Below are 25736 nucleotides of genomic sequence, written 5' to 3'. Positions count from 1 at the left end.
GCAGGTACAACTGACACCCGGGGTTTGCGGTTCACCCGGTGCCACAGCTGCCGCAGGTACAACTGACACCGGGGTTTGGGGTTCACCTGGTGCCACAGCTGCCGCAGGTACAACTGACACCCGGGGTTTGGGGTTCAGCTGGTGCCACAGCTGCCGCAGGTACAACTGACACCAGGGATTTGGGGTTCACCCGGTGCCACAGCTGCCGCAGGTACAACTGACACCCGGGGTTTGGGGTTCACCCGGTGCCACAGCTGCCGCAGGTACAACTGACACCGGGGTTTGGGGTTCACCCGGTGCCACAGCTGCCGCAGGTACAACTGACACCAGGGATTTGGGGTTCACCCGGTGCCACAGCTGCCGCAGGTACAACTGACACCGGGGCTTTGGGGTTCACCCGGTGCCACAGCTGCCGCAGGTACAACTGACACGGGGGGTTTGGGGTTCACCCGGTGCCACAGCTGCCGCAGGTACAACTGACACCAGGGATTTGGGGTTCACCCGGTGCCACAGCTGCCGCAGGTACAACTGACACCGGGGCTTTGGGGTTCACCCGGTGCCACAGCTGCCGCAGGTACAACTGACACCGGGGCTTTGGGGTTCACCCAGTGCCACAGCTGCCGCAGGTACAACTGACACCGGGGGTTTGGGGTTCACCCGGTGCCACAGCTGCCGCAGGTACAACTGACACCAGGGATTTGGGGTTCACCCGGTGCCACAGCTGCCGCAGGTACAACTGACACCGGGGCTTTGGGGTTCACCCGGTGCCACAGCTGCCGCAGGTACAACTGACACGGGGGGTTTGGGGTTCACCCGGTGCCACAGCTGCCGCAGGTACAACTGACACCGGGGCTTTGGGGTTCACCCGGTGCCACAGCTGCCGCAGGTACAACTGACACCAGGGATTTGGGGTTCACCCGGTGCCACAGCTGCCGCAGGTACAACTGACACCAGGGATTTGGGGTTCACCCAGTGCCACAGCTGCTGCAGGTACAACTGACACCGGGGCTTTGGGGTTCACCCGGTGCCACAGCTGCCGCAGGTACAACTGACACCGGGGCTTTGGGGTTCACCCGGTGCCACAGCTGCCGCAGGTACAACTGACACCGGGGCTTTGGGGTTCACCCGGTGCCACAGCTGCCGCAGGTACAACTGACACCGGGGCTTTGGGGTTCACCCGGTGCCACAGCTGCCGCAGGTACAACTGACACCAGGGATTTGGGGTTCACTCGGTGCCACAGCTGCCGCAGGTACAACTGACACCAGGGATTTGGGGTTCACCCGGTGCCACAGCTGCCGCAGGTACAACTGACACCGGGGTTTGGGGTTCACCCGGTGCCACAGCTGCCGCAGGTACAACTGACACCGGGGGTTTGGGGTTCACCCGGTGCCACAGCTGCCGCAGGTGCAACTGACACCAGGGATTTGGGGTTCACCCGGTGCCACAGCTGCCGCAGGTACAACTGACACCAGGGATTTGGGGTTCACCCGGTGCCACAGCTGCTGCAGGTACAACTGACACCGGGGGTTTGGGGTTCACCCGGTGCCACAGCTGCCGCAGGTACAACTGACACCGGGGATTTGGGGTTCACCCCGGGCCCCGGCAGCGGGAAGGAGCCATCAACCCGTCCCGCCTGTATCCCGGGAGAGAAGAACAGGCGGCCAGGACTGCCCAGGCTCCAGGACCGGCCGTGTGTCCGCCCGCCCGCCAGCGTTCCCAGGAGCCACTGGCCGTCCACAGCCCACTCGCGGCTCCTCTCCGAACCCTCGCAAGTTGTCTGTGGTTTTGAAACACCGGCCCCAGAGCAGGATCCGCAGAGCAGAAACCCGGAGAACTGCAGGGGCACGTGCCCGGTGTCTGTGTGATGGCAGCGCTGGCTTAACGGCTGGACTTGGGGATCCTAAAGGCCTCTTCCAGCACAAATGATCCTGTGATTCTGTGAAAACCAAGAGCTCAATAAATATTCCTGCTCTGTGTTTGAAACAACAATGGATAATATGAATATTTTATAGTGGTGATGACATACTTACTGTTCCATCAGTAACTAAGGAAGATGCTGAAGGAAACTGTTTAAGTCACCTTTTCTATAATCTTCAGGAGCACAACTTACACCCAAGAGTATTTAGTCAACTAGTGAGTTCACGGAACCATCGATTGTTTTATTTCTAATGAATCACGGCATGCTGGGAACTCAACCGGGAGAAAAATCCTCCGATGTCTTGCTACTGTTTAAACGTGTTCACAAGGCACTGCAGAGCCGTTAGATCAACACACATCTCACAACCACACACAAGAGCCAGAGGATGTCCAGGGTACATTAGTAAAAGCCGGAACCCACATTCATGTCGTTCAAATTCATGTCATTTGGAAAAGGTACTTTCAACTAATTTTATGTAAATGTTGGTAAGGCGACAAGTTTGAGAGAGCTAACTGGATAGACATGGCATGCCTCCAGCTCAGTTGACTTAGTTCTGTGTTCTAATAAGAACAATGAGCTGGATTCTACGGTGTGATCAGTGGTAACAGATTGGAAAGAACTGGGTAACTGAAAGACTTATTCTATATAGCCATTTGACAGATCATAGTATCATAGTCACATATCAATGCTATACGTTAGCAACCAGAGAGAAAAGAAAAACCACTTGCTGGTAAAATTGCTGAGGTGGGTAACAATTAACTGCTGGGAGGGTGAAAGTAACAGCTGGCACTTGCACAGGACAACCTGATCTGGATTGCTCGAAACACCACTTCAGTGAGAAAACCGGTTTGTTACAGCCCAGTATAAGGCGCAACATATCGGAAAGGAGCATGTGGGCTTAACTTTAAAACAGGGGTGGCATTCTGGACAGTAATGAGTCTGAAAAACATTTAAACATTGCAACACGCGCCATCTGAGCAGCAAAGCCGCTGGGTGGAAGCGCAGCGCTGGCGGGGCCGCCCTCCCGGGCCCTGTACACGCTCAGGCAAGGGGAACACGAGCCTGAGGGTTCCGGGGCATTGGCGCAGATCCCACGTCCGCATGGCTGAGAGTAACTCCCACAGAATCACAATCACACGTGGAATGTCGTGTTCTAGTCCCTCATCCCAAAGTGATGCGCTGGGGTCACCGGAGAGACGGGGAAGCTCGTGCTCGTGGTTAAGGGCTGGGTGACAGATCCCACGCGGGGAACGACACAGTTGAATACAGCTCCAGCCTGAGTATGGAGACAAACGATGTACACAGTTTTGAATAATACGATGAAGAGGAACAGACTGGAGTTGCCTGCATATTCTTAGAATACAAGAGTTAAAGAGCATCAAATGAAACAAGAAGGTGACCGTGTTAAAGCAAATAAAAGGAGGTGATCCACACAACACGCAATTAAGTTATCCTTGCCGTGAAGTTATCAGGATGCTCAAACATACGTGGAGCCAAAAAGTGACATCATATTGATGGAAGAAAAATAAATTCTCTCTATGACTGCTAAATACAAAGATGCCCTTTTGACTCAAAAATGTCTCAAGTGCGACTTGCAGAGCTCCGGGGTGGGGATGGACATCACAGGAAAGGGCTTTGCTACTCTTGCTTTGTTCTTGTGCCCTTCGATAAGTTCCACTGCGGTTTCCTAGTCCACGCGCTGTGTCACATCGCGCTCTGACTGAGGAACGAGAGAGAGCCGGCAGAAGCGGGGCAGATGTTTGAGCCGGGCAGCCCGCAGGAGGTGCTGGTGCCGTTCAAGGAAGGGGCGACTGGGAACAGCAAACGCTTCGACCGCACAGGGAGGCTCAGTGAGAGCTGGTGGCTGCACCGGGGATGGAAATGTCTGTCTAGAAGTGGGACGTTTCCTATCCCTGAGTGTCACTCGGGCAGCTGCACTGACACGTGGCAGCGGAGTCGTGTTACTGCGACAGAGGGTGAGGGTGCCTCCTGCTCACCGCTCTGCCAAAAACCCCGGGGGCTGTTGAAGCAGGAACAACAGCCGGTGCCCGGCGTAACTCCCGTCCCAGCAATGCATGCAGTGCTGCATTAAATACTGCCCTTCGGAAACCCGAGAAAGAGCAGCGTAGCTTGTTATATTGCCAAAATGTGCTCTGGAACATAAAACCTTTAAAAACATTTACAATAACAGAATTAGAAAGATCAGTTACTAATCAATTAGCACAACTGAGCTAAGCTCCGAGCATTTGTCCTCAGCCTGTACTTAGTTTGAAAGTTTCTGACTGTTTCTGCTCTGGAAAAGGGCTTGAGTGCCCCAAAGCTTTTCTGGTGGATGGGTTTGGTTTGCTTCCCTCCAGCCTGTAAAAGACACTCCCCTTTTCCTGCTAGCCCCACATTCCTTGGAAATGGTTACTCAGTGGTATCCTTATTCACAATGAAATCGCCCTTTTGATTTCAGCGGGAGCACAGGTGAAATCCAGCCCATGAAGAGCGGTGCCCGGGGATGGTCTGTCCCTCTGAGCGCCCCCGCTGCCGCCGGGACCCCGGGGACACGCTGCCTCCTCCCCCCACACCCAAGTCCAGCGCTGGCACGCTCTGCTGCCCTGCCCCAAGCTGCAGCTCCAGGCACCCCGGACGCTGGCCCTGTGTGGGACGGGTGCACCCACCACACTTCCCTGTGTCCTCTGAGAAGCAAACGGGTGCACAGCTCTGAGAGCGCATATGCTACAACGTGTGGCACGTCACGGGGACGAGCTCTGCCGGGACAGTCCTCCAGGCGAGCCGGGAGCTGCGTTCTGGTTTGTACAGACAAAGACTAGGGCTTACTCTGAACACCTTTGGGTACAAACTGTAAACAACCTGACTAAACGCAGGATCCCAACAGATGCGAGGGCACCAGAGCTGTCTGGTTCAGATTAGTTTGCAGATTTGGGATGCAGAGATTGATATTGTACAACTAAATCTGTGATCGGTGCAGTGTATTTGCCCCATGTGCCACAAAATACCCTAGTCCATATATCTTGCTTTTCCTAGTGACTCTGGCGTTAGTCCTGACTAGTATGGGTAAAGAGAAGGCTCCAAAACATGTGCACAAGGCAGAGCACACAGCTGGCTGGACAGGGACACAGGGAGGCTGGGCACGGGGCTGACGTGGCCTGGCAGGAGATGTGTGACGGGAAGGGTTAGTGAGGAAGGCGCAGGCAGGGACGGAACATCTGCACAGAAAGGCACAGCAGGACCGAACTGCATCCCTAGTAGAGAACATCCTCGAAGTTGAGCAGCAGAAAACGGTGCAAGGCGCTTGGCAGGTGCAGCTGAGACAGGACCAGGAGCAACCGGCCCTCCAGGAAGGTCCTGAGCGTGTGGCGAGCCAGGTGCTGCAGGGAGCGAGGTCTTTGCCCCAGAGAGAAAAGTGACTGGTAGAAACGCGGGTATTTCTACAGAGAGAGGAGAGAAGACCAGAGGCAGATAACGCTGATATCGCGCTGGGAGCAGAGGCAGAACCAGACATCCCTTTACCTTGGTCACTACGGTGCACCCTCCCTGTCCCCCAGCAGCACCACCCCTGCGCCCTGCAAACCTGCGCCCAGCCCGGCCCCAGCCCGCTCAGCCCCCCCGGGCCCCGGCAGCCGCTCCGGCTGCGGCGCGTTCCCTCACCTGCACAACCGCCGCAGGAACCGCGTCCGCCCAGTCCTCGGAGACGCGCACGTGTGCGTAGCTGTTGATCAGGGCCTCGACGGCCCGCGGGCACGCGTGGCAGTACCGCAGCACCTGCGTGGGGAGAGGACACACCTCAGGTGAGGTCCTGCAAGCCCCACCTTTGCTTCCCAAGGGCTGCGCATCCTCAAAACCGGCCTTGGTAAAGCCACAGAGCTCACGTCCTTCCCTTGCGCTGTCCCGGGACGTCAAACCCCCTGATGCTGGGAAATGGCAGGGCATCACTCCAGCACAGAGGGCGGCTGAGCATGCAGCTGGGTCCCCACAGCCCCTCCTCAGGGACTGCACGGCTGGGGTGCAGATCTTCACCTGCCTCAGGGCTGCAAGTACCTCATGAGCAACCCACACTCTGCTCCACACCAGGCTTCTTTCCTCATGGTTTCTAGTTGGAGCATAAGCCATTCTGGGACAGGTGCCAACCCCCGTTTTGCATGAGCAGCACTAGGGACGCCACGGCTCTGGTGAGGGCTGCACAAGGGTCTCAGCACACGAGCCTGTTGGGCATGGGGCTGCAGAGCCCCTGTGCCTGTGCTGTGTGCAGCAGCTGTCCTTACAAGTGTGGTCCCCGTGGCAGCCGCTACGCAGAGCCCCAGGAAGACACCACACGTACTCAGTGCAACACAGCGCTGGTGTGCACCACAGCCCGCAGGTGCAAGTGTGGCACTGGCGTGTGCCCCTTACACCAGCACGGCCTCTGGAGCCCTCCCACCCGTCCCAGCGCCACGGGCAGATCCCCCGGCGCTCGGCTCCCATCCCCGCGGCCCAGGCCAGCAGTAGCTGTCAGAGTCTATTCCGGCTGTACCAGTGATCCTCATTATCTGGCGTTAATAGGAGATTAATTAGTGTTAATTGTTGATTTTCCTGTATTTTCCCAAAGGGGAGAGCAATCTGCTGATCTCCGGGCTGGGTAATTATTGCACTGCTCAGGAATTAAGACAGAAAATTAACCCTTCATTTGCCAGTGTCTGGCAAAGACAGCAAGAGCTGGAGGGTATGTCCCAAAGAGGAAACACAGCCCCTGAGAAGAAACGGGCCAACGCTTCCCGGGGCAAGGGGATATGGAAACTGCATAAGTACTGTCCACCCAGCCTAGCGGACAGAAGCACGAGAGCCCTACGGGAGAACATACCCCAGGAGAACACTTCAAGGAATCCCTTGCCGGTAATGGCAGTTCCCCTCCCACAGCCCCCGGGAAGAGATGGGCAGGACAGTGAGCGGGCTGGTGTGGACCAGCCCTGCGCTGACCCAGCCGGCCCCGCTCTGCGCTGACCCAGCCGGCCCCGCTCTGCGCTGACCCAGCCGGCCCCGCTCTGCGCTGACCCAGCCGGCCCCGCTCTGCGCTGACCCAGCCGGCCCCGCTCTGCGCTGACCCAGCCGGCCCCGCTCTGCGCCGACCCAGCCGGCCCCGCTCTGCGCTGACCCAGCCGGCCCCGCTCTGCGCTGACCCAGCCGGCCCCGCTCTGCGCTGACCCAACCGGCCCCGCTCTGCGCCGACCCAGCCGGCCCCGCTCTGCGCCGACCCAGCCGGCCCCGCTCTGCGCCGACCCAGCCGGCCCCGCTCTGCTCTGACCCAACCGGCCCCGCTCTGCTCTGACCCAACCGGCCCCGCTCTGCTCTGACCCAGCCGGCCCCGCTCTGCGCTGACCCAGCCGGTCCCACTGTCTTGTCCCGATGCTCGCAGCCTTCCCTCCCCGCACGCCGCCAGCACTGCGGGGAGCTCCGCACCTTGAGCAGAGAGCCAGGCCAGATGCGGACGGCACCGTAGTTGAGAAGCGTTCGCACCACGAGCTCCGGGTGATGCTCCAGCTTGTAGGCAGCCGCTTGCAGGATATTGTGCAGCGCCGTGTTGCCGCTGTAGTTCATGATGTTGACGTTTGCACCCCGGGCCAGCAGCAGCTCTGCCACTCGAGCGTTGGCGTTCTTGCAGGCCAGGTGAAGCGGGTGCTGGCGGTCCCTGTCTGCAGCGTTGATGCTGGCCCCGCTCTCCACCAGCAGCTGGCAGACCCGGTAGTAGCGGTCCGTGTCCTGGGGCTGATGGGGCTGGGCACAGGCTGCGTTCAGCGGCGTCTGCCCCTCCTCGTTCTTCGCCTCCAGCTCTGCCCCGTGGCGCAGCAGCAGCTGGACGTGGTCTGTCAGGCCATGCCGTGCTGCTACGTGCAGCGCTGTGTCCTCTTCCTCCTCTGTCCGACTGTTGACACTGGCACCGTGCTGCAGCAGCTGCTGGGCACACCTGTGTGGGACAGGATGACAGCGACAGGGCCCCTGTCCAGCTCCTAGCCTGCTTCCCACCCCCCATGTCTGTCCTGTCCCACCTCTTTCACTTTTCCCAAGAGTTCAAAAACTCCTGCTCCTCGTGGCCCGGAGCAGTGGTTTTAAGTCAGGCTGACTGGTCAGCAGAGACACTGTCATCCTGATTCCAGCGAACTGTCCACAGCTCTTTACTGAAGCGTTGTCACACCCAGAGATGGCTCCCACACCCCCCCGGGGGCCTGTCTGCACAGCCCTGAGCGTCACGGTGCGAACCATCGGCTCTGCAGTGCTGGTGGGCAGCAAGACAGCAGCACGAAGCTCAGCGTGAGCTGAGCCTGGAGCCTGCAGTCATTTGTTGGACCTCAGAGGTCGTCCTGGCCCAGGAACAGGCAGCGAGGCCACCAGTGCAGCCATTGCTGCAGCCACCAGCCCACCCCGGGGACGAGCAGGAGCCCCTTCAGCAGAGGCTGAGGCTGGAGGGGAGGGAACCCGCTGTGCTGCGGGGCAGAACTCACTGGACGGAGTCCGGGCTCTTGCAGAGGTGCAGGGGCCTGTAGCCGTCCTCAGAGACAGCCTCGGGGTCGGCGCCGAAGCCGAGCAGCAGGCGCACGCAGTCTGCCCGGGCCGCCGCGCAGGCCTCGTGCAGGGCGGTCTTGCCCCCCGGGGCGAAGTTGACGGCGGCGCCGCGGAGCAGCAGCAGCCGCAGGCAGTCCGTGTAGCCCCGGCTGGCTGTGATGTGCAGCGGCGCCGTGAGCTCCTCCTCGTAGCTCAGAGACCACAGTCCTGCAGAGACAGAGAGGTCAGGGAGCCACGTCCAGCACTGGGCCCAGACCTGCCCTTTTCCCCCAGGTTCCTGATGCACACCTCCCCCGAGACACGTGTGTTTCCACACGGGGGTCTGGCTCCCCCCGCCAGCCCTGCTCTGCGGGGGCCGGTCAAAGTGAAGCTCTGGGATGCTGCACGGGGCGCTGAGCCGGGGCGCAGAGAGCAGGAGCCGCGGGGCAGACGCTGCCCACAGCCGCATGGCTCGTCCCTGCAGGGCTCTGCCGACAGGATGCAGAGGACGAAGGGCCCGGGGCACAGGCTGGGAGCAGCAAGTGGCTGGAAGGGCACTGTGCACGAAGCACAAATAGACAGAACCTGGCAGCGAAACGCAGGTGCTGGAGCAGGCTGCCATGCACACAGGAGACTCAGGCAAGGCCTGGGCACGGGGCAGATGAGGAAGCCTCAGTGGAGATGGACATTTAGCAGAGAGCAAGGGGCTGAAACCTGCCATCTCTCAAAGGTGCTGACCCAGCTGGAGCCATTGCTGAGCTGGTGCAGCGTGCTGGCAAACAGCCTGCAGCTGTTACAGGAAAAGGATTCCTTAAATCGTGCTTCTCGCTGCCCTTCTAGGCTGGGGAACCACATCCCAGACTGGGTGACACGTTCAGCACTACATCCCTCTCACCCCTTCCTCACAGAAGCAGCGTGTGGTCAACTGTGTTTCCCAGGGCCAGGTTCAAACTGAACTGCAGGGCTGTGACAGTTCCCTGCCCAGCGCAGGCGGCACAGAGCTCCAGCGGCGTGGGCGGCACAGAGCGAGCACCAGCGGCGCGGGCGGCACAGAGCACCAGCGGCGCGGGCGGCACGCAGGCAGAGCCGGCACACAGAGCCCAGCTGGCCGAGGAGCATGACCTGGAGCTCGAGTCCTGTTTGCCTGGCGGGGAACCCCAGCAGTTCCCAAGCGCTTGCACGAGTCCTGCGAGAAGGGGCAGGTACCCCAGACACAGGCAGGGGAACCCACCCACACGTCAGTGCTCTGTAACCCAACAGCACCGTAAGACCTGATCCCAATGACAGGCGTGCCCGGCAGCACAAGGCTCGGAGCCCCGCACGGCTGCCCGCCCGCTGCCCCCACATACTCAGCCGGCGGATGTTGAAGCGGTAGTTTTTCCACTCTTCCAGGTCACTGGTGTCAAATACAGCGTTGGGACCCAGGTTGTTCTGAGTGTCGCTGAGGATCTCGGCCACAACCGCCCGGTCCCCCGTCAGCAGGGCCTGCCAGTAGACCTGGGCAGGGCCGTCTGCCTTCCGCGTGCAGATGGGGCCCCGGCTCCCGGCTCCTCTGCCCGTGATGCTGCCCATGATGCAGCACCCAGACCCGCCGCAGGAACCAGGACCTGCTGCTGCCCCCCGGCCAGGCTGCGAGCCCGCGGGAGCAGCCCCACCAGCGCTCCGCAGGGAGCGGGGACATGTCACATCGCCGCTTGGCCCGGGCTGGGCACAGCTCAGGTCTCAGCTGCTCTATTCTGGGAAACCTTGTGACCAACGGCCCGGGCCAAGAGGCTGATACAGACACAGCCCAGCAGCGCCCGCGCGCCCGGACCCCCGCACACCTCCGGCACCGCTCCCCCGTCCGGCAGCTCCACCCGAGACCTGGCTGCAAGACGGCCTTTTAAACAATGCACGGGAAAGTCCTTTTTAATCAAAGCTTAAAGCCAAAGGACAGGTAGAAGGAGGTGTTAGGATAGGAAACAGTGCATTATAAGTTATGTAAAACCACAAAAGGTAATTATTCTTTAGACTCCTTCCTGCTGTTCGTTGAAATGCCGCTTTGCAGGTTGCTCCCGCACGGCTTTAGTCCCCCCTTTGCACCCCAACAGCCCCTCTCTCGGGGTTCCTCCCCGCGTCCTTTCACGGGGGCGGCGCTTTCCCGTCCCCCGCGGTACAAACCCACATCCCCGGCTCCGCTCACAGCACAGCACAGCACGCTTCGCTCACAGTTCAGCAGCACTGTGTGCGTCTTGTTCAGACCACGTGTTCTACACGCATCAAACCGCATGGCAGACTAGGAGCAGTTAGTTTCATTTTGTTGTGGAACTATGCACATCATGCAGCTAAAAACATGTTAAGTGACCCCAATGGACCACCAAGCAACAACTGCCTGGGCGACCAGAGAAGAGTGTAAGATAGGGAACCTGACTCTTCTCGGTAATGAAAATAAATGACCAAGTTTTACACTGATGGTGTCCAGCGTCCTCCATGCAGACTTCACCACCTTGTCTAGCAAATGGAGTGCTTGAAAGGGCGGCGAGAGGGAAGCACCGGCAGACTCTCACCTGACAGCATCCTCTGTTTCCCCAAGGACACAAGCAGGGACCCCATGGGAGCCTGAGGTCCCCAGCCACAACAGCGTCACCAGGCAGGCAACAGGCCGTGTTAGTGTCAGTGGCACCAACCTACATCTCCTCTGGGCTTCCTGAAATACCAACGGGGGGACTTGGGAAAGACCAGGTCACTAGAATCCACTGTTGCGGCTGCTGGCTGGGGAAGTTCTAAGCAGCTGTTCTGCTGGACAGTGAGATACAGACCAGAGCCTCTGGTAGCACAAAAGTTTGCGTTTGGTTTTTGTTCTGTACCCTTATATGATAAATTTCACAGTACATTTTCAGTTTGTGCTGATGAATGATCTCATTTGGTTGGGTTTTTCACATCTGGAAACTCTGATCAGAGCAATTTCTGTGTGAAGTTGTCTTACGGCAGCTGTCCTGTTCTCTTCAGGACACAGATCTCCACAAGCAGACCGACTTGCTGTTGAGTGCCTGTCAGCCCAGCACAAGACAGTCAAAACGTGCACTTGACATTTTTCAGTTACACAAAGGGTAGTACCTTTTGTACTTTTATTCCTAAGTAGACTGTAACAATTCAAGACCTTGGAACTCAGTAACCAACCTTGACCACCCCCAAGCAGCAGCACTTGCATCTGCAAGCCCACCCCGTTTGTCTCTCACAAGTGTGGATCCCCGAAACCACTCAGTCAGGGTCGAGGCTCATTGGTGTGCTCCAGAGCTTTGTGCCAGGCCACTCGAAAAGAAGCCGCCCCCCGGGAAAGCAGCCCTCACCAACGGCTCTTCCAGCTGGCACGGGGGCCTTTGTCACCGACCTCTGCAGGAACGAGCGGGGCAGTTATGGCCCCTCCCTGTCTGATACTCCCCATCTGAAACTCCGGCAGTCTGTCCACGCCACACGACTGACAGACAGCAGCACAGACAAAGGCACATCCAGGTTGCTGAGCGCATCTCCCTTCACCACATGTAAGCTGTGTCGCTTACTGAAACGCTCATAGATGACACTGATGAGAAGGTCAGCAACAAGGACCAGAGAGTGCAGAAGAGCACGTGCGGTAGCCACAGGTTGTACCTGGGCCGGGTACAGCGAGGTGCAGGGATGGGAGGAAACCCCACGGACCAGCTCCCACCTCCCGCCCCGCAGCACACGCTTGCTTCTACCAGCTGTTCGGCAGACCAGACGTCGGCTCCCAGCCCACCCCACGGAACAGAAGAGCTCACGGGGCGCGTACCCCACACGTGAAGGAAAGCAAAACAGCAACTGCTTTTGTTCTGCAGCACAGTGCCCCCCCATCTGATCACCGTTAACCTCCCACATCAGCGCCCCCAGCTCTCAAGGTCCCTGTTTGGAGCAGGGATCGCAGCAGCTCTGGGTCTCACCATGGCGGCAGGAGTAGGGAGATACGGAGCAGCTGCGGCTTGGGCCCCAGGCAGCTGCACATGAGGCTGAAGCACAGCCACGGCTCTTCCTCAGGACACGACCTCTGCCCTAAGGGCTCCGCTAAGTCCTCCCTGTTGTTCCCAAAGCACGTCACAGCCTCCGGTTTATAACGAACTGAAGTGACAGACCCAACTTAAGACACGAGGCAGGAAAAGCATCCTTATGCCACCCGATACTTCCTCACTCAAGCACTGCCTCCACCTCACACGTACTTCATATCTATCCCAGCAGCCTCTAACAGGACAGTCCTGATGGTGTTCCTCTGCACCACCCCTTCCAAGCTCCCTGTTTTCACCATTTCGCAGCCAATCTGCCTCTGGCCACCTTCAACAAGCCCGCTGCCATTCGTTCTACAGCCTTGGGATCCTCCTTCCTCACCCAAAAGCCTTTCTCCCCAACTGCTTCTCCCACCACCCTGTCTCCAGCACTGGGGATTCCTCTCAACACTGTTCTCAGGTGTCTGCGCTCTTGCTCTGGTCCCCATCCTGGGCACTTCCCACCGCGCCATGTCCCAGCCCTGCATACCCACCACGTTTCCTGCTGATCCAGTGCAGCTCGTCACCTCTGATCTCAATGATGAGGTTGATGGCTGCGCTTCTGGTGAAGTACTTCTGCACCATCTCCAGGTCCCCGGTGAACAGCGCGTTCTGGACCAGCAGGTCCCGGCACTCCAGTGGCTCCAAGCGGCTGTCCCGGCATCCCTGGCGAACCGGGCACAGGTTGTGCTCGCTGCGGTGGTACTGGGACCTTGGACGCCGAGAGTCCTTCTGCGGATCCAGCTGCTCCTCATCCAGCTGCAGCAAGCGTTGTGTGGTGGAGCTGAAGGGAAAGCTGCAGTCCATCACGGGGAACAAGCAGCACGAGCCTGAACGTCGCAGCAAACGAGCTGCTGCAGGCAAGGGTCTCCTATCCAAGGCTGTGTCCTCTGCAGGTTGCGCCTGGGTTCCAGCTGCCCAGCGTCCGGCTGGATTCAAGCACAACCTGACTCACCAAGTATAAATAGTCCTGCTTGGCAGCTCCCCTTCACCTCCCCTCCTTCCCAGAGCTTATTTTCAGCTGCTGGATGCAAGCACCAGCACCGATTCGGGCAGCAGGCAGCCCTGCAGCACCTCTGTGCCCTTGCTGGCTTGCTCTGCAGAGCCTCTGCTCTGCGCGCCCGCTGGGAAAGGCCGAGCGAGGCGGGGACGATGGCGGGAGGGCGGGCAGGGAAAGGCCCCCAGAGGAGGTGTCAGAGCCACAAGGGACTGAGCACAGAGGTGTCCCCACGGGGACCAGCACATCCAAAGCCCACGCTGCTCTGGGCACGTTCAGTGGGGCCAGTGCCCGGCACAGGTGGGCAGAGCCCTGGAACAGCAACTGCGCAGCGTGAACCACGATTCCTGGCAACGAGGAAGACGGTCTCCCGTGCAAACCTCAAGAACCTGACAAGCGTCTTCAGTCTTCTGAGGGGTGTGCCCAGCTCTGCCAGGCCCCTCCGCCCCAGCAGGTCACATCTGGAGGGGCAAGACGCTGAAGCCCCTGCCGCAGTGACCACAGCTCACTCTGCAGGACACAGAGTGGGTCCCACCAGCTAGAACATTGTGGTAGCTCAGCACAGGCTTGGGACCTGCTAAGCTTCGTTTACCCTCGGATGGCTCTCCTGTAACTTACCTGTTAATTGCTGTGTCCCTGCCAGCATGAGAACCTCCCAGCTGGGAGGCTGTGCGTGCCAGCAACAACGGGGACTCAGCGGCTGCTGTGGGAGTTTCAGCTGGTGTTCCCTCCCCAGTGCCGTAGCCAGGAGTGTCTGGGGTCACAGGGGTGACTGGGCACAGACCTGCGAGAGTGCCCGAGGGCAACGGGGGTGGCCGTGCACCCAGACCGCACACCGCTACCTGCAGCTGCTGCGCCCACCGTGGGCTTTCTCCTGGAGCACACTGTCCCACGGGACAAAGAGGTTCAGAAGCCACCATGTCGGCCCACGTGACTTATCTCCTGGACTGCACCATCTGTCCTGCAAAACAGGCAAGTTGTGTCACTTCTTAATATTAAATACGTACGGGACTAAAAGGCTTTTTGGGGTTAGGAGGGTTGTTCGGGGGCTTTTTTTGGGGGGGAGGGGGAGGCAGGGTGTTGCTGGAGTATAGAGAAGGCTGGACGCTCTTTGAGATGAGGAAAAGAAGAACTCCCAGTTGGTCTTTCCACCTCCCGCTGCTCCTGCCACTGGAACCGATGGCTCCATGTTCCCCAGCCCTGGGCTCGGGCACCGAATCCGAGCCTAGTCCTTCATGCACAGCACTATCCACACCCCCCACGGCCACCCAGGAGGAACGGCCATGTCCCCAGGCATCACCCGGGACACAGGGACAGGCACTGCTGTCACACTGTCTCACAGACCCTGGGCTGAGCGGGGCTGCAGTTCTGCCTCTACACCAGCTACCCTGGAGATTCGCTGCCATTCCCATGGCCAACGCCACCACACACCAAATCACCCCACCACACACCAACCACCAAATCCACACAAGACACAGGCAGCACAGCCCCCTCGCAGCAGAGCCCTCCCTCGCGTTCGGCAGCTCTGGCACCTGCCCTGGCCCCGCCGCACAGAGCGGCTCTGCTGGCTCTGGCAGCTCGCAGGAGGGAGCAGGGACCATCTGTCCCCTCAGCGCTGTCACCTGCCAGGACTTGTCCAGCCGCGGGCACAGGGTTTCACCTTCAACACCAGCGTACTGAGCCCCGTCACTGCACACAGCACCGCGGGCTGCACAGTCCGGGTGGGAGCGGGCAGGCTGCTCCCCACGGGTGCTGCAGAACACCTCCCTGCCGGGGCACAGGGCCTGTCTGACGGACAGATCAGCAGCCCCAAGTCTTCCAGCCCCAGCGATTTTAGGCCTTTAACAAGTCCTTTCTCAAACTCTTTGGATCTGTTTGTGAGGAAGAAGAGGGTCCTCAAAGCAGAAGGGGATCACATGCAATCACACGACTCAGTGTTGACCAGAGGGAAAAAGACGCACATCCTTGAGGAAAAGAAAAAATAACAGTGCTGCAATCTGTCCGCTTCTAAACATTGCAAGAGATTTACTTTTATCTCCTACTAAATCACCTGTTTGTTTTACATTTACACTTGCCTTATGGGGGGCCAAGATGAACGAGTTGAATCAGAAAGGTTACAGCGTGTTTCTTGTATAACAGAGCACGAGAGATGTCGGCACGTCTCATGCCTAGAGGCGTCGGAGGAGCCCAGGGGTCCGGTCCTGCCTGCGGGCTCAGAGGCCGAGCCGCTGCTCTGGGAAGGCGCGCCCGGAGCGTGCGGCCGCCCCCCGGGCGCGGGCGCCACCCGCCGCTGCGACACCCCGGCCGGCACGCGCTCCCACGGGCAGCGGCAGCCGCGGACACAGCGCGGCCAGCGCAGCTGAGGGCATCGCTCCATCTACCTCCCCACGAGGCTTCAGAACACAGCAGCGACCCAGACTGGCGTGAAGAGGCACGGTGGGAACCTACCCATGACACGGGACAGAGCGAAAGCATTGAAAACGGAATCCTTAGCCCAACGGTAAGGAACACGTGTAAATGGACACACTTGCAAGTACAAGATAAAATACATTGCCCCCAAAAAACAGATTTAGGGAGAGTACCTCGTTACTGGCAGCATCATCTGTATGAACTACAAGCCTAAAGATGTAGTGTATAGCCCTACCAGGCCAGAGACTACCCACAAAAACACAATTTTACGCAGCTATTAGCTGGTCATATTCACTAACATGTTGTATTAAACCCTGCCAACTTCAAAAGGTCCTGATGACACATAGAAAGGTACTGGAGCCAATACTGTGCATTTTGTTTTCAAGTCTTGGACTACCAGCTCTTCATTTGTTACCTTAAGCATTAATAAACCCTGGTTGTGTTTCACTGGTAAGCCTGCTGGAAAGCCAAACAACTATGCATGTGCAAACCCAAACGCCTGCATTTGGCACTGCCCCCCACCCACAGCAAGACGTGTTAATAAGCGAGCAACTGGAAACCCGAGGCGTGCTCACATCTCTTGTACTGCAGCTGTAGCCACAAGCAGCAGCAAGTGGAGAGCAGATACCCAAAGCCTTTGTATAGAAGGTGAAACGTAGCGTCCTGTGAAATTAAACAAAACAAACAGGACAAGGAGTAATAGTCTTAAACTAAAGGAGGGAGATTCAGCCGGACACGAGGAAGGAATTGTTGCCCTGAGGGTGGTGAGAGCCTGGCCCAGGTACCCAGAGGTGGTAGATGAACCATCCCTGAGACATCCCAGGCCAGGCTGGACGGGCTCTGAGCACCCTGAGCTGGTGACGATGTCCCTGTCATGGCAGGGGGGCTGGGGATGTCCCTTCAACACAAACTATTCTATGGTTCTGTGAAACCCACCACAGACAGTCCTTTTCTCTGCAAGCAAGGTCAAGGTTTCAGCTGAAGCCTTGCTGCTCCTGTGTAACCTCATCTGGGTGTTCCTGCTCCATGGGGGGATTGCACTGGATGAGCTTTCCAGGGCCCTTCCAACCCCTGACATTCCGTGATCCTGTGACACTCACAGGTGTGTGCAGAGGGAGGGAACAATCAGGGCAACATGCCACATAAACCATCTACAGACACACACATGTAAGTCCTGCAAAGTTCCAGAGATTAAGAATCGGTTTGTTTCCTGGACCTGTGTTGCATTTACAGCAGCTCCAGTCCCTTCCCCACCGCAGCGTGCAGCCCCCTGGCTTGGGCAGCACATCACGGATGCTCCATCGGTCGCTGGCAGGAACACAGATGACAGCAGCACATCCCAGCTCAGCACAAAGCGCCTCCTTGCCCAGATTACACAGCACCCCTCGGTGTAAGGCTGTGGGACCCGACCCCCCATCCTGAGCCATTCCAGCCCATGCATTTCCCAGGCTCGCCGGCCGTCCCGGCTCGCCAGCCCTCGGGCGCGACGGGGGAGAACTTCACCTCTGAGAACATCTGCGCCACAATCACAGGTGGGCCTCATGTTTCACACCCTGCCCTTCCTCCCCTGGTTTCACACTCTGCCCCTACTCCAGGCTCGCTTTTGCCCTCGTATTGCTCAGTCTTTTCTGAGACAAGGATGCTAGAGCCATCCATTTCCTGCTGAGGAAAGCAGGCAGCAAGGTCACTACAAGGGGAACAGACATCAGAACCCAGCGTGCCATTAAGTACCCCTGGGGGCTTGATCCTCAGCCCACCAACAGCTGGTCACAGGTGGCACCAAGCAAAACCACAGCTGGGACTCTGGCTAGAAGGGGCTGAGCATGATCAGGAGGGAGAGGACAAGGGGAGAACATGGAACTCTGCTCGCACCACCAAGGCCAACAGGACGATGATGAAGCAGTATCAGGAGCTTTGTACACACAGTTCTCTGTTCTGCACAGGCTGGGAGGACAGTGGTGGGTGCCCATGCAGCAGAAGGGCTGGGGACAGAGGGACAGCAACAAGGCCACCCTGCCCTTCAGCCACTAACCAGCACCTGGGGAACCGCTGCTGAGCTGCTCCATCTGCTCCATCGCCTCGTCCTCCAGCTCGTGCAGCTTGCTGGGGACACTCAGGAGCAGGCGCTGGTGCTCAGCTCCACAGTCAGCCCGGCGCAGGAGCCGCAGCTCTTCTCCGGAAGCCTCGGGGCTGCAGGCTCTGGAGCCTGCGATGACACAAGTGCACGGGCTGGTCAGCAATGAGCACAGTCCTGCACTGAGCATGGAGCTCAGGTGAAGGACGGGACATCTGAGACAGTCCCATCGCCAAGCACGCCCCACACATCCCATTCGAAGGGCAGCACCCAAGTGCTGTGGCCATGCCCGCTGCTCCTCAGTGACACCAGGCCTGCCTTATCGAGTACATTTCTCCTGAGTACCACGCAGAAGCAACCATGGTGGGGAAGAAACATTAGGAGCATCAGAAAGAGGTTGTGTGGGGAGTAGCAGTGCGCGTGTAAACGAGCCTGTAACGAGTTTGTAATATGCATGTGTGGCGCGGCCCGCGCAGCGTCATCACAATGGCACAGGCACTTTCCCGCCTCATTGCCTCCCAAATGGATTTTAAATATCATTCTGAGGACACAATTATTTAAAACGCTGAACTAAACACTCGCTAATGGGAAAACGGCGTGTGGCCTGCAGCAGCCATTCCTCATGGGGCCACTCTGCCCATGTCATCCTCTTCTCCAGCCCACGCCCTGCATGGGGCCACACGGAAGCATCCTCCTCCCGACGGGGACCACACAGGGTACCACCGGGTAACTGTCCCGAGCCCCGCCCAACACATAGCGCTCAGGTGAGAACACACTTTGTCCCCACCCCAATTCTGTCCCCGGGCCCCAGGGAAGCACTCCGTCCTGTCCCAAGCTCGTCGGCACTGGTGACACCACGAGTCGGTCACCGGGGCTCCCCGGCTGCACCTCTGGGCACAGGGATCAGAGAGGAGCTTACCAGGCAGGTCTCTCAGTCTCCCCACACGTTTAGCAGTGGGTAACACAAGGAGAGGGCACTGGAACAAGGATGGCTTCTGACCCCCATTGTTATATGGCCCTGAAAACTACAGATATCAAATAAGACGTGCTTTTTCACCCAATTAACTTGTGAATATCTCCCCCACCCCTACCACACAATCACAAGGAGGGAGATTAAGTGAACAGCATTATTTTTGGCTACACTCCAGACTCAGAACAGAGTATGAAGAGAGAACAAACAAGGAAACAAACTATTTGCAACAGTCCTTGCTGGCAAAAACAGAGATGGAGAGCAGCTCCTCGGTCCCATCACAGAGCTGTCAGCGAGAACAGAGCCCCAGACGCGACGTGTGTGCTCACAGGGAGCGTCTGCACAGCCTTTATCATCACCAGTCCCGTCCTGCAGGCAGGGACTCCGGTCCACCGTGAGTTACACACCCAGAGCTACCATTGCTACCACTGCGCAGAGACAACAGCAGAGCCCACCCGGAGCAAACCAGAACAGGGACGGAGCAGCGCTGCCCCACGCAGCAGCAGCCGAGCGCAGATGATGAGAGTCCCTCGATGGAACCTGGGCTGCACTTCAGAGGTTCACATGTTAACAGCTTTGGCATCACCAGAGCCATCCATCAGCAGCTCATTTACCTCTGAGTGCTGAACCGTTCCTGCCCACACTATTTGGAACCGTGTCTAACGATGCGCCAGGGCAGCCACCTGGCAGCACCGCTGCCGAGGGACACGGCCCGGGGCGCAGACACGCACAGGGCTGCGCAGCGGTGCCAGCACCACCTCCCAGAAGCCTCCTCCCCTCGAACCTGCGCCACTCGCACACCAGAGATGCTCTGGCACACGGTCCCCTGCCCTGAGAGAGAAAACAGCACATCCCCTTAATTCAGAAGGAAACAGAACACAGCCTCTACTGGTATTTTTTATGAACACTTCACTTTGTCACACTATAGTGTTCATTGTGAGGGGTCTGAAGAGCAGACTGATGCAGACAAAGATAAAAAAAGAGATTGCTTCTAGCCGATGTGCATGTATGACTTGGTAAGAACACGTCTATGGACACAGAGACGGGGTGAGGGACACGTAACATGACAGTGCTGCAGTACTGAGAACTCACTGGGAGACTCACGAGGACACAGACCTAGAAAAAGCCTCACACGGACCAAAGCTGTCCCAAGACACTTAGGAAGAGCGCCTGCATGGGCCGAGTTCAGACTGGCTTTTTACTATGACCCGAGTCCTTTTGGGTCATTCTCACAGCGCCCCATGTCTTGTGAGTCCCTGCCGGCTGGCACGCTCTGCCCCTCCTCCCACAGGGGCGCCACTCAGATCCCGCCCGAGCCACCGGAGCAGCGCGGCACACGCTGGCACAGATCCGGGCCCGGGCTGGAGGAAGCTGGGCTGTGGGGCAGCCCACTCAAAACACAGCCCGAGACCAGCGCGCAGGAAAGTTCAACTGCGTGTGACCGCCTGTGCAGCTCTACCAGGGCAGCTCCGTGGGCAGACACAGGGAGGTGGTAAGAGGGATGAGGCCAGTGACTAACTTCATCCTTCCAGCCTCTAAAGTGAGGGGAAAATACTGTGTGGGGATGGGGCAGACGTGAGGCAGGATGCACAAAAAGCTGCGCTGCAGACTCGAGCCTTGCTGCTCTCGGGCTCAGCCAGAGCTGGACGCTCCGCCAGACGCCCTCAGGAGCCAGCCGCGCACCGCACCGCGGGCCAGCGCCTCTGCGGCGCGGACGGGCCACCTGCCCAGAGAAGCGGCTGCCGCCGGGGGAGGGAGCGGGGTCCGCAGGCGGCCTGCTGGCGCTGCGCGGCTCCGGCACACAGCACGAACACGCTCGACATCAGGCAGTCAGAGAGAACCACCTGCAGGGCACGAGCAGAACTGCAGGGCCAAGCTCTTGGCCAGCACTCCATCCACAAACAGCACCACCGCGTATCCCGGGACTGGGGACACGGCGGCGCTGCTGGAAAGGGGGAGCGAAGGCAGGCACTGCGGCCCAGGGAGCAATGGGACAGACCTGGCAGGAGGTGGACAGCTCGCCCGGGAGAGGCAAGCGGCAGCCTGCTCACAGCCCCGCTCTTTGCCTGACTCCCCCAGGCTTTTCTCCCATGTTCCACATCCAGCCAGGTCTCCGGATGGACCTGGCTCACCGGCGGTGCTGACACAGCTGCTCAGCACCAGCTGCAGCCGCTCCCCACGGCACAGCCGGCTGCGAGGGCCACAGCAAATGGAAGCACAGCCCTGTTGGGCGAGCTGCTGCTCCAACACCTGCGCTCAGGACCAGGTCCAGCTGGCAGGCAGGCACTACAAAGAAGAGAGCAGAATTCAGTGTCCTGCGGTCCAAAGGAAACAGAGCACCCGGTACAACCTCATCCTCCCCCCACCGGAGCAGCAGGGCTGGCACCGCGGGTGACACTCAGCCCCAGCTCTGCTGCCTCCGCTGCTTCTCCAGGAGCACCACGTACGTCTTGTCCAGCCCACCCCACCGACCCAGGCTGAGCCGGACCAGAGACAAGGCCCTGTCACAGCTCCATAGCTCCAGAGACCCCACGTCACCTCACAAGCCTTGTGGAGTCCAGATCACCCCACATACTGTCACCTGGGACCTACCACAGCTCTGGTTCCATGCAGCACTCCCACCCCAATCTGCGCTGTCACAAGACCTCAGAATCAGGCACCCAGTCCCGATGTGAAGCTGGCAAAGCATGTTTGCCCCATGTCCACACAGAACACCACCCTCATCTTCCCTCCTCCCCACCATAGACCCGAGGGGGCAGCCCTGGCGGGAGCAGCCCTGCACCCGGGCAGCCAGGCTGAGCCGCCAGCGCCCGCGGGGTCACACCTGCTGTCACCGCCGTCACAGAGCTCGGGCCTCCGGCTGCACAGGCTCCGTGGGACAGACGGACTCTGCTCGATGGTCCAGAGCATGGGACGCTCAGTCCCAGCTGTTTACAGCCCCGCAGGACAAAGGTGTCTCTTCAAAGCCACTGGAAGAAAGAAGAGATGAGGTCCACCAGTCCTAAAAAAACTCCCTTTGTTCCCCCTGTCAGTCCAGCTCCTTTTGAGCTGTTTCTTCCTCCCGCACCTGAAACAGAAACTCCAAAAAAAAAAAAACAAACCCCACAACCCACCAGAAAAACCATAATTGAAAACAGTTTATAAACGTAAGGAAGAAAACCCCTCTACCCGCTGCCAACTGTGCCACACGGACACGGGGATTCAGTCTCTGCTCCAACTGGTACAAACTGGCAACCAGCGCCGATTAACCCGCGCCGGTGCGGAGCACAGGGGAGAAGCGCCTGGGGAAGAACAGCGGGACATCCAAAGTCAGCAGCAGCTTTTAGCAACCGGGAACCTGAAACGAGGAGCCTGGAGACCTGCAGGAGAACCCGCCCTCCTTCCCAGGGCGACCCCAGCTCTCCACAAGCATGCCCCGCAGCCTTCGCTCCTGGTTGCGTTTGGTGCAGCCGTGCCGCCGGTCCTGCCAAACAGCCCGGCTGGCTGCAGCCCAACCTGCCTCACAACTCCTGACGTGAAGGCTGAAGCCATTCTGCACTCTCTGCAGCCGCCAGCAGGGTGTTGCCTCTCCAGGCGCACAGCACCGCACAGCACAGCACAGTCCCCACTGCGGCCTGTTCACAGCTTCCTGAGCGCTGAACAGCCCAGAGAAATCAACCTGCTGGGTGCTCTATAGCCCACACATAGAGCTCATCACAGCCAAAGTGAATCTTTCTAAAAATTACAAATGGCAAGTCTGTGGCACTATCAGTCAAACCTGTTATTTAGTCAAATAAGGAATACTCTACACAAACCACTTCAGTTACCGACGTTCCAACCCCTTAGTTTGTTATCAGGTCTCAGAGCAGGTTTCCTTCACCTTGCCCAGACCCACAGCTAACCGAGCCGTCCTCCTCCCGTCCTTCCTCACAGTGAGACGCTTCCTCCCCATCCGCGGCCACGTCCTGCTGCTTTACTTCCTCTTTTTTGGTTTTTATTGTAATAAACACCGGCAGACCAGAGAACTCCAGCCCTGGTAAGAGTTACAGCTGTACTGATGCTGAAGCAGTTGTCCCAGTTAGCTGCTACTTAACAGGGTTTATTTTGTTTTGTCTTGGTTTTTACCTATAAACTAACAAAGTGGCTTTTTGTTTGTTTTAATAATATTTTTTAATCAAACAGAAGAAAAGTTTATTAGAAACAGATTGTATTTCTGTACTTACTGTGTCCTTCATCATTCCAAGATTTTGTTGTTGCTGTTCTTTCCATGTGGAATCTTGTATTATCTCTACTATCGACAGATGCTTTTAATTTCCCTTAACGCTTGCAGCCAAGTGTTTTCCACGTACCACCTACGCTAGATCTTCATCACACCACCCTCCAACACCCCGCTGCAGCTTTCTAAGAACCAGGTTTGACTTTCAGTCCAGCTTTGAGCTCACTTCATCAACAGGTCCTAACCTAAGAACATCTGAGAAGTGTTAAGAACACATAACATCTTACAGTGCCCCTCACCTTCTTGAAGTTACTTGGACAGAAAACTTCAGTTTACTTCCTTTGAAGTGTGACAAACACAGAGGTTTTCCATCTGCTCATCATATTTATGATAAGGACAAGACCTCAACAGCAACCAACTCACAAGTCCAGTGGCTGGGTCACCCTTATTCATTGTAAAGGGGCAAAACTGCAGATTCAAGCTGCAAAGGGCTGTGCTGGAAAACTGCAGAATATTTGGGTGCCAAGCTGTGCGTCCCACACTGAGGTTCCCCCGTAACTTTCCTAAAGTCGAGCACGTGAAAGGTAATTTGACCAGCACTCTATGATAAATCTAACGGATTCGTGCTCAACCCTGTTCTGGATCTCCAGAACACACTGGGTGGGCCAGGCCCCAGGCAGCACTCCGCGCAGCAGCATGGGGAGAGCACCCACCCTCACCTCCAGACCCCCGGCGTCCTCCCCGCTCCAGCTCAGACAGCAATTCACTTACACCGCTCCCCCGGACCCCCGGCGTCCTCCCCGCTCCAGCTCAGACGGCAATTCACACACCGCTCCCCCGGCCGGCTCCGCGGCGCCGGAGCGCTGTCTCCTCCCGCCCCTTGCTCAGGCCGAGCCGCTGGAGCCGGGCCCGGCGGGAGGGGAGCGGGAGGGAGCCCGGCCGCTCTCTCCCTGCGCTGCAGCAGCAGCCGGGGCGGCCGCTCCGCAGCGGGAGGGACGGGCAGGATGGAGCGGAGCGGAGCCGCCCCGCACCGCCCGGCCCCCGCTCCCCGCCCGGCCCAGGCGCCCGCCGCGGGGCTGCCCCGGTAGAGGCGGCGGCTGCCCCAGGAGCTGAGCGCCCGTCCCCTCACCCCGCGTCGCGGGCCGTGCGGAGCGGTCCCAGCGGAGCGGGGCTGGCGGCAGCTCCCGCCGGGGCGAAGCGCAGCCCCGCGGGGCCGCCCCGTGGGCAGCGGGCGCGGAGCCGGCGGAGCGCTCCCCCACCGGCCCGGCCCTTTCCCACGGCAACCGCGCCCCCTCCCCGCGGCGCCAGGACAGACGGGGCGCGGGCGCTGCTGTAGGACTTTATTGGGGCCCGGGCGGTCACTTGCTGCTGGTGTACTTGGTGACAGCCTTGGTGCCCTCGGACACCGCGTGCTTGGCCAGCTCGCCGGGCAGCAGCAGCCGCACCGCCGTCTGCACCTCGCGGCTGGTGATGGTGGAGCGCTGGCTGTACTGGGCCAGGTGCGAGGCCTCCAGCGCCAGCCGCTCAAAGATGTCGTTGATGAAGGAGTTCATGATGCTCATGGCCTTCGAGGAGATGCCAATGTCCGGATGCACCTGCCAGAGGAGAACCAAGCACCATCTCACATGCCAGCCACCCCAGGGGGAGAACGGGCCCCAGTTATCTCTCTGCAATCTCCAGAAAGTCTTAGGGCCAAGAGCAGCTGTTTAGGCAGAATCACACACTGGAGCTTGTTCTACCTAGGAAACCATTTCTGATGTAGATCCTCCTCTTCCCTCCTGCCCCAAGCTCCCCACACAGACACCTCTGACTCTCAGCCCTCTGTACCCACCCACTTCTTTATCTCACTGAAAAGCAGTTTTCCTTCCTTTATAAGGTTAAGATGCGATAGGCAGAAGTAACTCTACACATGATGCAGCTTCTAGCAGAACAGAAACGTTTACTCGCCTGCTTCAGTACTTTGTAGATATAGATTGAGTAGGTTTCCTTTCTCTTGGGCTTCTTCTTAGGCTTCCCATCCCCAGCGGCAGGGACAGGACCACAGCCACGCTTCTTCCCAGCATCCACACTCATCCCAGCCCCTGCAGAGCCAGCCCCAGCACAGCACACAGGCAGGGCCAGGGCTGCTTATATAGCAGGACAGCGGCCCCAGGACGGGACACACACCTGTGGCAGGTGATTCCACTTCATGCTGAGTGAGGGGCAGCTGGCCCAAGAGCAGCCTGGAGTCACTGATTCAGTTACAGCTGAGGGTGACATGAGCAAAGGGGTGGGCAGGAGCAGCAGCATCTCGTTCACATGGGGCAGAAGTGCCAGGGAAGAGCTGTTCCCAGGCCCACCCAGGAAGGCTCCTGCTTCGCTAGAAGGAAGGGAACCAGCACACTTGAGCTGTTATATCTAGAATCAAATGGCGGAACCAGTCTGTGCTATGGAGGAGATAATGCGGCCCGGGGAGGCTCAGTAACCGGGGAGAGCATTGGTCTGGTGACCGAGCATTGGACACGTCCCAACAGGCAGTGTCCCCCCACTGTCCCAGCTCACCTGCTCCTGGGGGTCCTGCTTGCTGCACACAACAGGGCCCCAAGGACAGGAGAGGTGACGGGACGGGTGGCCAACACC

The 25736-nt window shown here is 58.6% G+C and overlaps 2 protein-coding genes across 11 annotated transcripts; both read right to left on the bottom strand.

Annotated features, from left to right (window-relative positions):
* Positions 1 to 2139: 2139 nt before the first annotated feature.
* On the bottom strand, positions 2140 to 24371 carry ASB10 (ankyrin repeat and SOCS box containing 10). 10 transcript variants are annotated; one of them, XM_065055022.1, is made up of 8 exons: positions 23889 to 24369; positions 21747 to 21891; positions 14312 to 14425; positions 12967 to 13256; positions 8402 to 8669; positions 7362 to 7866; positions 5577 to 5690; positions 2140 to 5356 (listed from the first exon to the last, which is right to left on the bottom strand). In XM_065055022.1, the coding sequence occupies exons 2-8, from the start codon at positions 21830 to 21832 to the stop codon at positions 5171 to 5173; spliced, it is 1563 nt and encodes a 520-aa protein (XP_064911094.1). In that variant the 5' UTR covers positions 21833 to 21891; positions 23889 to 24369; the 3' UTR covers positions 2140 to 5170. The 10 variants fall into 10 exon arrangements, with proteins under 10 accessions (XP_064911094.1, XP_064911090.1, XP_064911091.1 ...); XM_065055018.1 differs by lacking the exon at positions 21747 to 21891 and having other exon boundaries at positions 14088 to 14430; positions 23889 to 24371; XM_065055019.1 differs by lacking the exon at positions 21747 to 21891 and having other exon boundaries at positions 14088 to 14425; positions 23889 to 24371.
* A 104-nt stretch (positions 24372 to 24475) lies between these two features.
* Positions 24476 to 25190, bottom strand: LOC102085342 (late histone H2B.L4). Its single transcript, XM_021299072.2, has 2 exons — positions 25065 to 25190; positions 24476 to 24712 (listed from the first exon to the last, which is right to left on the bottom strand). The coding sequence occupies exons 1-2, from the start codon at positions 25188 to 25190 to the stop codon at positions 24476 to 24478; spliced, it is 363 nt and encodes a 120-aa protein (XP_021154747.2).
* Between the last annotated feature and the right edge of the window lie 546 nt (positions 25191 to 25736).

The sequence above is a fragment of the Columba livia genome, chromosome 2, assembly GCF_036013475.1.
Source record: "Columba livia isolate bColLiv1 breed racing homer chromosome 2, bColLiv1.pat.W.v2, whole genome shotgun sequence".
NCBI lineage: Eukaryota > Metazoa > Chordata > Aves > Columbiformes > Columbidae > Columba > Columba livia.
This window is presented reverse-complemented; position numbering and strand designations above follow the sequence as displayed.

Excerpts from the sequence above, each read along its gene's own strand:
- ASB10 (XM_065055018.1), bottom strand. The coding sequence starts at position 14,389 with ATGGTGGCTTCTGAACCTCTTTGTCCCGTGGGACAGTGTGCTCCAGGA. Across the intron at positions 8,670-12,966 it reads CTGGATCAGCAGGAAACGTG|GACTGTGGTCTCTGAGCTAC; the intron begins GTGGGTATGCAG and ends CTGTCTCTGCAG. Across the intron at positions 7,867-8,401 it reads AAGAGCCCGGACTCCGTCCA|GTGTGCCCAGCAGCTGCTGC; the intron begins GTGAGTTCTGCC and ends TGTCCCACACAG.
- LOC102085342 (XM_021299072.2), bottom strand. The coding sequence starts at position 25,190 with ATGAGTGTGGATGCTGGGAAGAAGCGTGGCTGTGGTCCTGTCCCTGCC. Across the intron at positions 24,713-25,064 it reads TCTACAAAGTACTGAAGCAG|GTGCATCCGGACATTGGCAT; the intron begins GCGAGTAAACGT and ends CTCCTCTGGCAG.